A 13,014-nucleotide genomic window follows, 5' to 3' on the forward strand; every position below is an offset into this window, starting at 1 on the left:
GCTTGCCGACTGAAATATCATGTGAGTGCGCGATGACGTTGGGACACTTGCCCAATGTCATCGTGCATCATTTTATGCTCGGTTGGGTTGGGCACACTCCTGCCTGCTGAGCTAAAAACTCAGCGCCATATTTAAGGAAGGATATACTTGCACTGGAGACAGTACAGCGTAGGTTCACTAAACTGGTTCCTGCAATGAGAGGATTATCCTATGATAAAATGCTGAGCGAATTTGACCTGTACTCTGGAATTTTGAAAAATGAGAGATGATCTAATTGAAACATACAAAGTTCTGAAAGGGCTTGACAGGGTAGACACTGAGAAGTTCTTTCTCCCAGGCTGGGGAGTCCCAAACATGGGGTCACAGTCTCAGGATAAGGGACAGGTCATTTAGGACTGAAATGAGGAGAAATCTCTTCACTCAAAGGGCTGTGAATCCTTGGAATTCTCTACCCCAGAGGGTTGTGGATACATCATCATTGAATATATTTAAGACTGAGATAAACAAATTTTTGTTCTCTAAGGGAATCAAAGGATATGGAAAGCAAGTGGGAGAGTGGAGTTAAAGCCGAAGAACAGACATGATTACATTGACTGGCAGAGAAGGCTTGAAAGGCCATATGGTCTACCCCTGCTCCCATTTCTTTTGTTCTTATGCTCTGTACAACCTGGTGCTGCAGAGGAGTGAAGTTTTGAATAATGAGGACATCTAGGAGTACCATGCTTCTTCCGATGATGAAAATATAGAGGGGAATGGTGACCAGGTGAAACAAGATGAAGACCCCAAGAACATCAGGCAAGGTGTGATGAGAGACACTCCAGGGAGTCTCGCTCAATGGTGATAAGAGGCACGTTTTACATGAGCCTTATTTACATACCCAGTCAATCCAATCAATTTTCTACCTTCAGACCTGTTATTGTTTTCTTGACTGCCCTCACCATTTCCCTGCAGCTATCATCACATGAGGCATCAGCATGGCAAATGCTGGGACCTCATTTGGTGTGTTTCTTTGCATCACACCATTTGCTGGAGTCAACAAACTGTTAATGGCTCAATGATGCTTAAAGAAATAAAGGATCCTTTCAGTGATGCACAATTTTACAGTTCAAATCCTGCAATTAAAACAAATACACAACAGGGTGACATCTAACATCAGGACCTAATGTTGTGAAACCCAATACAGCTAAGTGAAATTTTCTTGCACTTTCGGGTGCTCCTACATGGTTTTCCTCCTACACTGTCTGCTGATATGGAGGCAGGCTGCTGTCCTTCCTGCTCTGTGGTTTTCCATGACTGTGCCGATTGTCTGCTACTTGACTGAGTCCTGGAAGACTCCAGTTTATTGAGGGCCTTCTTCACAGGTGCAGAAGCCCTCTCTGTCTCCACAGCTTTATGAAGTGCTGTTGTTAACATCAACTTCGACCATCAATCTTCAATTTGTACTGCTACCAGGGCTCTCTCACTGCTCCCTTCGAGCTTGCTGCATTGTCCTGTGCTACTGGCTGGCTTTTAAAGATGCCACCAGCATTTCAGGATCCAGAATATTCCCCATCTGCCTCATCTCACTTAATTGGCTGACTCTAACATTATTGTGTGTGAAACTCTGCCCTCCCCCATTCCCACGGCCATGCCATTCACTTTTGGTCTCAGTGGCAGAACTTGCTTCCTTCAGTTAAAATTCAGCTCTCGGTCTCACAAGGTCATCATCAGTCTATGATCTATATATGGCTATGCCTATAACTATAAGCCAGGCCTATAATCAACATTCCCTTTAATTTTCTTTTCTAAGCACACAGTCCATTTATTTAAGTGTGCTGCTCTTTGGATCTTTTTGCAGGTTGCGCATAAGCAACGAGGTCAACTTGTATATGGGTGGCATGGAGACTTCTGGGGTTGCTGCACAGCCACAAAGCATAGAGGGAACAAACAATGCTTACAATGGATAGCCTTTGTGTTCTAAGAAATATCTTTAAAGTCTAGGTTTACCATCAAATAATCCAAACACACACGATTATGTCACCAAGCTGATTCCTGAGATTAGGGCAAGAGATGGAGTAAACTAGGCCTGTATTCACCATAGTTTAGAAGAACAAGAGATGATCTCATTGAAACATATAGGTGGAAAAATTGGATTAGGCTGGAAAATGGGCATGGGGATTGTGACGCACCATTAACTTCCTCCCATTCTTTGCAAGCCAGGCAACAGGCAAACTTCATGCAGCATACTAGATTAAATGATAATGACATGCAGCCCAGCACTAAGAGCACTGATGAGTGGCTGCATTACTTAAAGGCAGTCTGTACTTCTTAAAGGTGAAACTTGTACAGAAGAGTCTCTGAGGAGGAAGAGGAGTGAAAATGGCTTAGCAGGGCAGAAAGCTTGCTCCATGGTTCTCCAATGCAACACTGGAGGCCTAGGTGCAGAAGTTGGACCTCACATGAGTATCACATGAGGCTAGTGAATGTATCTTTAACAGTCATATCCTTACAAATGAATCACTAGCTACACACACTGCTCCATTCACTACACCTCCTTCACTCATCTATGAACAGTCTCTATTAAGCACGACTCAGACCCCACATTCATAACCTCAACTCACCCTCACATACCACCGCTGTAAGCCTCAAACTCACAGCTCTCAGCTTGCACACACTGCCAGCTTATCAACCACGACAGCCAGACATCTCCCAAACATACCCAGATGCCTTTCCTTTTCAGGACAATGCAGCCCACAACCAGAATTAGCAGTACCTAATCAGTGGGACAGGCAAGACTTCATGTCTTCATCCCGATGGAAAAGAAGGTACTGGCTCTCATAGGAGTGGTGCATGCCTGAACTCATGGCCATTGGTGGGGTTCAAACTAGATGATGATGATATGTTCCTACCTAATCCATCTCAAATCATAACTCCCCCTCATTCCAGTTCAAGGCTGCAGATGATGAAAGCTTGCATCTCTTGCTTTCCCCTTCTTCATTGCCCCAACTTTACCTTTGTACCTTTTTCCTTTCAGACATCCAAGAACTGTCACCTGCTCAAGAACTGATGTAGGGGTGTGAAGTTCAAGTAGAGCAGGTCAAGAATAAAGAAGAAACACTGTTATTCAACCTTACACTCACAGCCAGCAGCTCAGATACTGCCGTAGCATAAAGACAGGGACCTACATGTGGTGAGTCACTAGGTACGAGTGGCCTGCAGCCACTGCAGGGGAAAGGAGAGTGCAGATGCCAGTTCCTCAGAAGGTTAGATCGCAGGCGAGTTCCGCTGCTCAGCTCTCAGATGAGGATTTCAATGGTGTGAGATTAGCTTCCACTGTACACAGATGACAACTATCCATGCCTCTGGACCATACTTCTCAACCCCTCCTCTGCTCTGTGTTGTTAAATGTTATCCTGCATCAGGTATTGACAAGCACAACACCCTTCGTGCTTTGCCCTGAGCCATTGCACTTGCCACAAAATCAATTTCCCCCCTTGATCATTATCTCAGGCTGAACCAGAATCTTCACAACCTTGGTATCCTATCTGACCTGAACTAAAATTCTGACTCACAGCCTCTCCATCGCAAGGAGCAACTATTTCCACCCCTATCACATTACCTGACCCTCCTTCTGCCTCAGCCTATCTACTTCTGAAATCCCCATCCCATGTCTTTGTAGCCTGCAGACTATTCCAATGCTCTCCTCGCAGGCTCCCATTCATCATCTTCTGTAAACTTTACCTCATCCTAAACTCTCCTGCCCACATTCTATCCTGCACCAAGTCCCTCTCACTCATTGCTGCTGCCCTTACTGATTTACATTGGCTAGCAATCCCCCAAGAGTTCAAGTTTAAACATCTCACCCTCATTTAAAATCCATCATGGTTTCAGACCTCTCTATAACTTCCTGAGCCCTACACCTCCAACCACCCTTCCCCACCCACCCCCCCACAACACCTAACCACCCACTCCCAGATCCCTGTGTTACTCTAACTCTGGCTTCGTTTCCAACCCTCCTTTTTTCTTCAGCCACATGTTCTGGAATTCCTTCCTTAAAACTCCTCTGCCTTTCTAAGCCCTGTACTCCTTTAAGATCCTCCTTAAAATCCACCCCTTTGATCAAGCCATTGGTCATCATTCTTACTATCTCCTTCTTTGGCTCAGTATGCATATTTTTCTGACAGAACTTCTTTGAAGCATCTTGAGATGTACTTCTACATTAGGAGTAATATATAAAAATGTGAAATGGAACAGTGGTGCATCATGAGGGCTATGGCCAGGGCATCTTGTGCTTACAAATGGTCTCAGTCATCCATTCTTTCACACAAGTTGGTACAGGATGATGAAGGTGAATCATGCTTCCAGCAGTAGCATCTGGGTGCTTGTGCTATCTTAACCATCCTGATGAGGTCAATAAAATATTTCCAGCACTGAATGGAGGTTTATAGTGCAGCTGCATTGGCATTCGCCACCAAAGCTACTTCCCGCAAATTGCCGGCATCTCGTATCGTTCCATGGATACTAAAAAGCTTTTTTCTTCTCTTGCTCTCCCTTTATGTAAACATGACCTCCACCACAGCTTCTGAAATTATTGAGCTTTTCTAATTGTAGACCTAATGCCATTACAATTCTGCCATAAGTTACAGTGGCTAGTTCTCTCACTCACACACAGTTAAAATGTCCTGGTTTACTTGCCTGGCAGAAGTTATCAGGATTCACCATTTCCGATTTTAAAAAAAGTTTCTGGATAAGCCAGGTGGAAACTAATTCACATGTGCTAATGTGAATCCAGTGAGTCATTAAGCCCGAGCAGTGATTTTAACGTTGGTCTGAATGAGAAATCTGCCAACGATTTCCCCAAGGTGAAGTAATGGATAAAATTGTGACCCCATCCTGCCATGGAAGGCTGGGAAACTGGCCGAATCCAACATTTTCCAGCCGGAAATGCCCTGTCAGTTAAAATCCACTCCCACCGCCGCTCCCCAATCTATGTTATTAAGATACACTTTATATCCGTTATTTAAAACTCCGATCCATTGTGTGTGACAGTTGCGGTCAGTTAGATAATGAAGAACAGGTGCACAGAGTCTGTGAATCAGGATTACACAATTACTGCATGGGAAGTAGTCAGCGGAGCCTCATGCACATGGGCAGAATCTCCTGTTCAGGGGGCGGAGCCCGCTCGCTGACACGCAAAATGACGCGGGGTGACATCGGGCGTGCGTCCCGATGTCACCGTGTCATTTAGATTTTCAGATTGGCAGGCGCGCATAGCGCTTCCTGGTGGACGTCACGCTGGGCGGGCCTCAATTGGCCCACCCATGTAAAATGGAGGGGTGCCTCCGATAGGGGGCACCGACTGGGAACCCACCTGTTCCCGCAAAACCCCACCAATGAGGGGGGGGAAGATCCTGCCCATGAGGTAGGTCTTCATAACGCCAGTTGCAATGGAATTTCGCACCTAATATATTTAAGTTTTAAGTAATAGTGTGACCTTTATCAATTTTATTAAGTACAACCTCAATGACATTATACAACTAATACTCAGATTCTTACAAAAATTTATTCACTCTCTTATTGCAGTATTTGATGTTATGGTAGATTGTGATGCAGATGACAGAGTAGAAGGCTATGAAATAAGAAATGGTGTGTGTTAGATTTGGGAAAAGGTTTAACTTTAATAAGTACTCAGGAGAAATCCACTGATAAACATGCCAGGATATAAAACTATTTATAAAAAATAAATCTATACAACTCTAAAATAGATTGTAATCAGGTTTCAGACTCAGAGATATGTTTAAACATTGTGCTGAAAGATATAACCACCAATTACAGCCCTTCCATAATAAATATTGCAAAATAGTTACCCGTGGAACGGGCCATATTCCTGTATCACTGAAAGTCAAGGCATTGTACCTGTTAAGTCTATTTTTAAACAGATCAATAAGAAATGTATTTAATGTGAATTGTTAACGGGAATGAATCTGCTTAAAGTTTGAGAATCAGTTAACCCTAATTTTAAAATAGTTCATCTGTTCATCCAGCCCCACAATCCTCTGGGATATTTTCTGCCTCTTGGTCATCCTCAATTTTAATCAGTCCACCATCGCTCTACTAAGCCTTCACTTAAGGGCAGACAGTGGTATAGTGGTATTGTCGCTAAAGTAATATTTTAGAATCCCAGGGTAATGCTCCAGGGATCTGGGTTTGAATCTCAACACAGCAGATGGTGAAATTTGAATTCAATAAAAATCTGGAATTAAAAGTCTGATGATGACCATGAAACCATTGTCAATTGTTGTAAAAACCAATCTGGTTCACATCCTTTAGGGAAGGAAATCTGCTGTCCTTACCTGGTCTGGCCTACATGTGAATCCAAACCGACTCTTAAAAATGTCCTCTGAATTTAAAAATGAGTTACCTGGGTCCCAAGCTCTGAACTACCCTCCCTGAGCCTCACTTCCCTCTGACCAAACTTTTGGCCATCCGATCCAATATCTCCCATGTGGCTTGATGTCATACTTTGTTTTATAATGCTCCTGCAAAGTGCTTGAGATGTTTTATTAAGTTGTTTTGTTGTTGAAAGCTGAATATTCACTGTTTCCACTGTGCAAATAATGCATTTCCCCAAGTTAAATTTGCTATTCTTCCTTCTCTGTCCACCATGATCAAAACTGCTAGAGAGCTATCGTGTAGCTGGTGGAGGGAACAGGTTGGTATGGATAGATGCTGCAAGCTCTCAGATGACAATTCCCAAAAGGCTTGTTTTAGGATGTATTCACAAAAAGGTACTTGAGGACAGCTCAGTGATCAGACTTGTTTTTTTAACAAATGAAAGTATGCACTGAGGACAAATATTTGTGCATTTAAGTGACTGATAGTTTTCAAACAGGCTGATTTTTGATTTCCATGCTGTCATATCAGAAATAACTATATTTGTACCTTGATATAAATTAGGACTGTGCATACCTGATTTATGCTCATTAGAAAATTATTTTCCTGGGAACATTGCTCTAAATAAATTAAGTGCACAGATTGAGAAGAAAATACTGTTCTACATTTTTAGCCTTTTTTCAAAATTCAGGAAAATAAGACTATTTTCCATTTTGACAACTGAATTTTCTTTTTGCAAATTGATTTGGACATTTATTCCAAGTGTTCCAGGGTATCTTTTGGAATCTGGGGTACAGATACAGAGGTGCATACACAGCAGAATAGATGCTCAGTTTGGAAATTCAGTTATGGAGGCTTAGGGTCAAAGTACAAAAATCTACTATTGTTCATTTGTTTTATTATTGATGAAAGCCTATTTGTGAAACATGGGCAACTCAGAATTTGCATAGCAGATTATAATAAGGCTATGATTGTGCTTGAAATGTACTAAAGGAAGATCCTTGACTTGTGAGCTCCCTTTCCTCTGGTAAAAATTCCAGTCTGAATTGGCTGTACTTGGAAGTAAATGCAGGATATTCACTGTGAAGCTCATCATCTTCTTCAAGAACGGTCATGTTGGGATTATAAACACGTGATTCATCATAAAGACCTCCTGAAATTACCAATGTGTCATCTGGAATATTGTAACTTCCTCCTACATAAAGGAAAACAGACATTTACACAACACAAATAGTTTTACATGAAAAATATTGGTGTCAATTTAACATGCAAAAAATCAGCATTAACAGGATAAAAAAAGGGTAAGATCAAATAGGAGCAAGAGAAATATCACCCCATCCATTCCAATAGTGAACCCACTACTACCAGTGTGGTTGCCAAGTCTAGTGGGATGTATTCCTGGAGGATTCATCACATCACCTCCAACCACACCACCTATCAGACAGACACATTTCTCTAATTTCCAATGCTTATATTACTAAGAAACTAAATTGTGAAAAGAAAATGAAGAAAATATACAAATGTTTTTAGAACCTCTACAATTGTTCTCCAAGGGTGATCATGGCAGTCTCCTGGAGTTTAGTCTAATTCTTGGAGACTTCAGAATAATCCTGGAAGTTTGGCAACCAGGCGGCTGAAGTGTCTGCTTGCTTCAGATGGTAGGCCCCTTTTAATACGTAAATAAAGGTCTTATGAAGTACAAGGGATCATGTTTCCCATTTCAAGACAGAACTAGTCAGAGATTACACTGAACTTTTCAACAATTTCCACTGGTCATACAACTGAAGAGGGCCCAGATACTTAACTCTTAAATTATTTTTGTGGGACCAAGAGGAGTAAAAATATGAATGGCTAGACTATGTGCTCTCCCCACTCAGCTCCACCTGCCCCCCACCCCTCACCTCATACCTTGCTATTGGTGTGGCAGCAACTGCATCACCCAATATTGAATCGGCCTGAATGGAACAAGCTGCGTCAAGGTGCTTACAGTTCACTGGTTCCATTTAAATGAAGCCATGATCTCAAAATAGCTATAACCTCTTTACCCCTAGAATGTGTGGGCTGCTAGTGGATCTCTAGTGGACCATCCAAAAATTCAACTCAGAAATCTTCACTTTCAGTTGGACTGAGGGGAGAATTTTCTCCCCGTTAGGGGGGATTGGGCAGGAGCGGGCCCGGGCAGGCGCGCAGCCAATTGCCACCCCGATTGGCTGCGCACCGCCATTTTATGTGTGCAGGCCAATTAAGGCCCGTCCAGTGTGACACACACCCGGAAGCACTGAGCGCTCCCTGTGCAGGGGGAGTAGGCTGAGTTGGGGCCTGTACTCTTTCATGCATGCGTGCAAAAAAGCACAGGAATCTCCCTGAGGCAAAGAGCTGCCTCAGGGAGATCAGTTTGATTAAAGAAGAAAAAAAAATTTAAGAAATGTCCCCTCATGTGACAGTGTCACATGAGCTGGGGCATATCAATGAATTTTATTTTAAAATTTTATTAAACTTTTAAAATCTTCATAAAACCTCATCCTGTCCATGGATGAGGTTTCATGATAAATGCGAAGGCCGCCTGGGCTCTTCACCTGCCTACCAACCTTAAGATTGGACGGGCAGCTCAGTTAAGTATTTTAATTGATTTTTAAATGGCCTTAACAGACCTTTGACAATTTGCATGCACGCCCGCCAAACTGAATATCTCAATGATGTGCGGTGACGTTGGGATGGAGGCCCGGCGTCACCCCGCATCATTTTATGTGTCGGCGAGCAGGGCCTGCCCCTGCTTGCCAACCCAAAGATTCATAACAGAACAAATGTGTTCCTCCAGTAAGTATTTTAACAAAATTGTAAACATATTCTTATGAAAACACATTAACAATTTTGCTACAAATGATGAGCAAAGGAATTCTTCACAAAGGAATTTATAATTTTTTTTTAGAGATAACAACCAGACTAGTATTTACCCTGATATATTGCTCCATGCTTTATTACTGTAGTATTTATAAATATTAATGAGTGAATTACTTAAAATTTGATCTAAAGTCTCAGTTTAACAAGGTAATAAAAAATTAAAAGGCAATGCTTTAAAATAGTCTGGAGTGTATGTTGCCAACAATTATGGTGATATGATTTCAATTACAAATTTCTGTCAGTTATTTTAGCACAGATGTTAATTTGTTTAAAATGACAGCAAAGGAAAGTTATATATTCATGCTTATATTGCTGTAGACAGGTTCAATGCAGTTAGTACTCCTATGACTTCTTAGTAAAGTGTTATTTTTGTAGGTGACTGGAGAACATGGTTGGCATTTGATGTATTCTGCAGCACTTTGCTCACAATGATTAGGCATTAGTTATCAACCTGGACATACTAATGAAAGTTGCCAACTTTGGTGTGATCTGTTCCTGGAGGTTTCACCAAATCCATCTACTCCATCCCCATTGGCTACCCAACACACCCATCCTCACAGCACATTAAGGGGAAAACTATGTTATCTGATTGGATTATTCTTGACTTCCAATCATACGGCCTTTTATTCCACTGCCAATATTTTTTATAACTAATAAACAAAAGCGTTCAAGGATCATTTCAAAAAAATGTTTTAATGCCCTTTTTATATTTTCTCCTAAGTAGCTTGCAACAGTATCCTGGAGATTAATGTTTAATTTCTGGAGATACCAGGACAGCGTGGTAGATGTGGCAACCCTAATACTACCCTATATTTGGTGGAGAAGAAAGACACAAGTTCCAATGTGCTTATGGAAATTGTTGTCTATCTGAGAACATGCCAGCAGATATGGGAAAAAGCCTGAATTGTCACACAAATTATAACAAATTTACTAACACGGTCCCAAAGCAATTAATTTCAGTTTACTTGGTTTAGCTTTATTAAACAAAGCTGAACAGACCTACTTCCTACGTACACATTGTGTACCCATACATAAATAAAATGCTGCAGATGCTGGAAGTCTGAAATGAAAATAAAAAATGCTGGAAAATAATACTACTAGGTCTCATAAGAAATTATAGGAATGAATAACAGTACTGATCCTGACAATCTGTCAACAGCAATATTAGCATGAACATATGATATCTCTTTCAGTCCTGACCTGCTGAGTATTTCCAGCATTTTCTGGGTTTTTTTGAGGTACTATGCATACCTGGCTCCTCATATGAACTGGCATAGAGAGGGCGATGTGAATACTGTGCTCTCCTTCGTTTACATTTGGTAACATTATACATAATAATGGTTAGAATGACAACTCCAAGAATGGTGCTCAAGCAGATGGTCAGAATTATTTCTTGTTTTCTGAGATGCAATCCTGTGCCTGGAGAAAAAAAATTGAACTATTAGCTTCTTCCTTGTTTCTCTTTTGATATAAATTATTAATTTCTTTGGTCTACCTAGGTGCTTGAAAAAATGCATACAAATCAAATTCACACATTGATTCCTAAATATGCTTATGGTGGGCTGGAGTTCTAGTGGGTCAGATCTTCCAACACGACCCTCACCCATTTCACTTGGTGCATCTTATTACATAGTCTCAACTTCAAGAATTGCAAAAAAGAGAATGAAATACATAGGTATAGGAATATATATAAAATAAACACTACTTTGTTATTGTTTTCACAGAATAAGGGACGAAGCTGTGGAATTCAATTGCCAAAGTACCAACAGCAAGAGCATTGGGGAAGGGTTACCTCAATTGGTGGATGGCTACATTGTGGTGTAGAATGATGTTAATGGTGTGGGTTCAAACCCTGTGCAGGCTGTGTTAGTTCATGGAGGGCTACCACCTTGCTTTGTGTTATGAACACTGCAGAGACTGATCACTTTTAAAAAAGAGATGAATTTCCCAGCAATGAATTGAAAGTACCAAATGACAATAATTCATGTTTTAAGACTGTTACTGTAACAAACAAACTAAAATCAAAAGAGATCAAACATTACATAACAGGTAACTATTACACCAAACTAAAGCATAGGGACTTTTGCATTAACTAATTCATGCAATCGAGATACGTCTTACAACTCCTTTTGCTGTGCACCATACAGATGTGTAGCAGTACAAAATTAAGTCCCAAGTTTCTCCCAGCTTTCCTGTAGGCTCACTTCTCCCTGCCACGCCAGGTCAAAATTTCTTGTGTTCTTCAAAAATCGTTCCACTCAGCCTGAGTATTCCAGAAATGACTTTCACCAGTAAGACCCACCTCAGTGACTACTTGATCCTTAAACCTTCAAAAGTCTCATCTGTTCTATGCTCTTCTTTTCAAACAGAAAACTGGCTCTCTCAAACATCCTGCTTGGTTGCAAACACAACACAGACTATCCTTTGGTTTTCACAGCAGTAGCTTCTTTGTTCCTCCCTCTTGCTCTCCCTTTGTCTCTATCACCAAAAAGCAGCTGTACAATTTTCTGAGTCAAGCTGGGAAAACAGCCGGTTGATTTTCAGTAGGTTTTGGTTTGGCTCACTTTTCCCATGACAACCAGATCACATGGGCCTGTTCCTTGCCAGAAGTTTAGTATCACCACCATCCCCCCTACCCAGAACATTCTGTTTCACCTTAAATTGAAGGAGACATTTTAAAACATAATTAGTTTGTAAAGACTAACACTTGTAACACTTGGCCCATGCTTGATATGGAGTGGTGCCTCTCCAGCTATATAACCACTTGTAACAGAGAGAGATGCTTAAAGTCCCCTGTGGATTATGGATAATCACCTGGGGGATTGGACTACGATACTATTTAACAAAAATCGAATTTGACTTATTCAGTCACTGTAATTTAGTTACTCTGATGTTATCCTTACATTACATTAATATTCCTCGTGTTATAAAACAGCAAGTCCTCTGACTCACTGTGAACAATGCCACAAGACATTGACTTACACCCACGCAAACAAACACCAAGAACAACAACTTATATTTAGATAGCATGTTTCACATAATGAATTGTTTTAAGGCACTTCAAAGGAGCATTATAAAACAAAGTATGACCCGAGCCACAAAAGGAGATATGTTTTATTAGCATTTATTACTAAAGGAGATATTAGGTCAGATGCCCAAAAGCTTGAGCAAAGAGGTTGGTTTTAATTTTAGATTCTTCTGTCTGTAATTTTAGCAATGCCATGAGCTCATCTATCTTAAATTAATTAATGCTTGTATCCACTGACATCACTAATAGTAATTTCTAGGCTATGATATTGTTAATGAGAAAATAGCTTAATTTTCTTAATAAACAATAAAATGTACTTCAACTCAATAGGAATACTTTCAATAAAAATTAGAGGAGCATTTTGAGTAAAATGAAGGCATATTTTAAATGAATAGGAGGCTTAGGATAAAATAGAGAAACAAACTGAAAAAGAAGTAGAAACTACTTTAAATTAAATACAGGGTATCATGAATTCAACGGGGACATAATTTGAATACAGTACATAAGCACTTTAAACAAATAGTGGAATATTTTGGATAAAATATAGGAATATTTTGAATTAAATATATAGGTGTTATTGAATCAAATACAGAGGCGTTCTTTGGAGCAAATATAGTGGTATCCATTGGATCAAATGTAGAGGTGTTCATTCTTTGAATCAAAGGGAGATGCACACTGCAGGAGTAGAGGGTGTGTGTAGATGGAAAACCATC

At 40.7% G+C, this 13,014-nt stretch overlaps 1 protein-coding gene across 3 annotated transcripts in view; it reads right to left on the reverse strand.

The window, feature by feature from the left end:
- Nucleotides 1-5,637: 5,637 nt before the first annotated feature.
- si:ch211-105j21.9 (sialomucin core protein 24-like) overlaps nucleotides 5,638-13,014 on the reverse strand; it is a 30,006-nt gene continuing 22,629 nt past the window's right edge. Inside the window, exons 3-4 of one of the 3 annotated variants that reach the window (XM_041194846.1) lie at nucleotides 10,525-10,692; nucleotides 5,638-7,567 (exon numbers count right to left, since the gene is read on the reverse strand). In XM_041194846.1, coding sequence (XP_041050780.1) covers nucleotides 7,338-7,567; nucleotides 10,525-10,692 — 398 coding nt within the window. In that variant the 3' untranslated portion in view covers nucleotides 5,638-7,337. Of the gene's footprint in view, nucleotides 7,568-7,904; nucleotides 8,039-10,524; nucleotides 10,693-13,014 lie in introns of those variants that run through there. The other 2 variants (XM_041194847.1, XM_041194848.1) reach the window with 2 other exon arrangements.

This window comes from Carcharodon carcharias, chromosome 9 (assembly GCF_017639515.1).
Source record: "Carcharodon carcharias isolate sCarCar2 chromosome 9, sCarCar2.pri, whole genome shotgun sequence".
Classification (NCBI taxonomy): Eukaryota; Metazoa; Chordata; class Chondrichthyes; order Lamniformes; family Lamnidae; genus Carcharodon; species Carcharodon carcharias.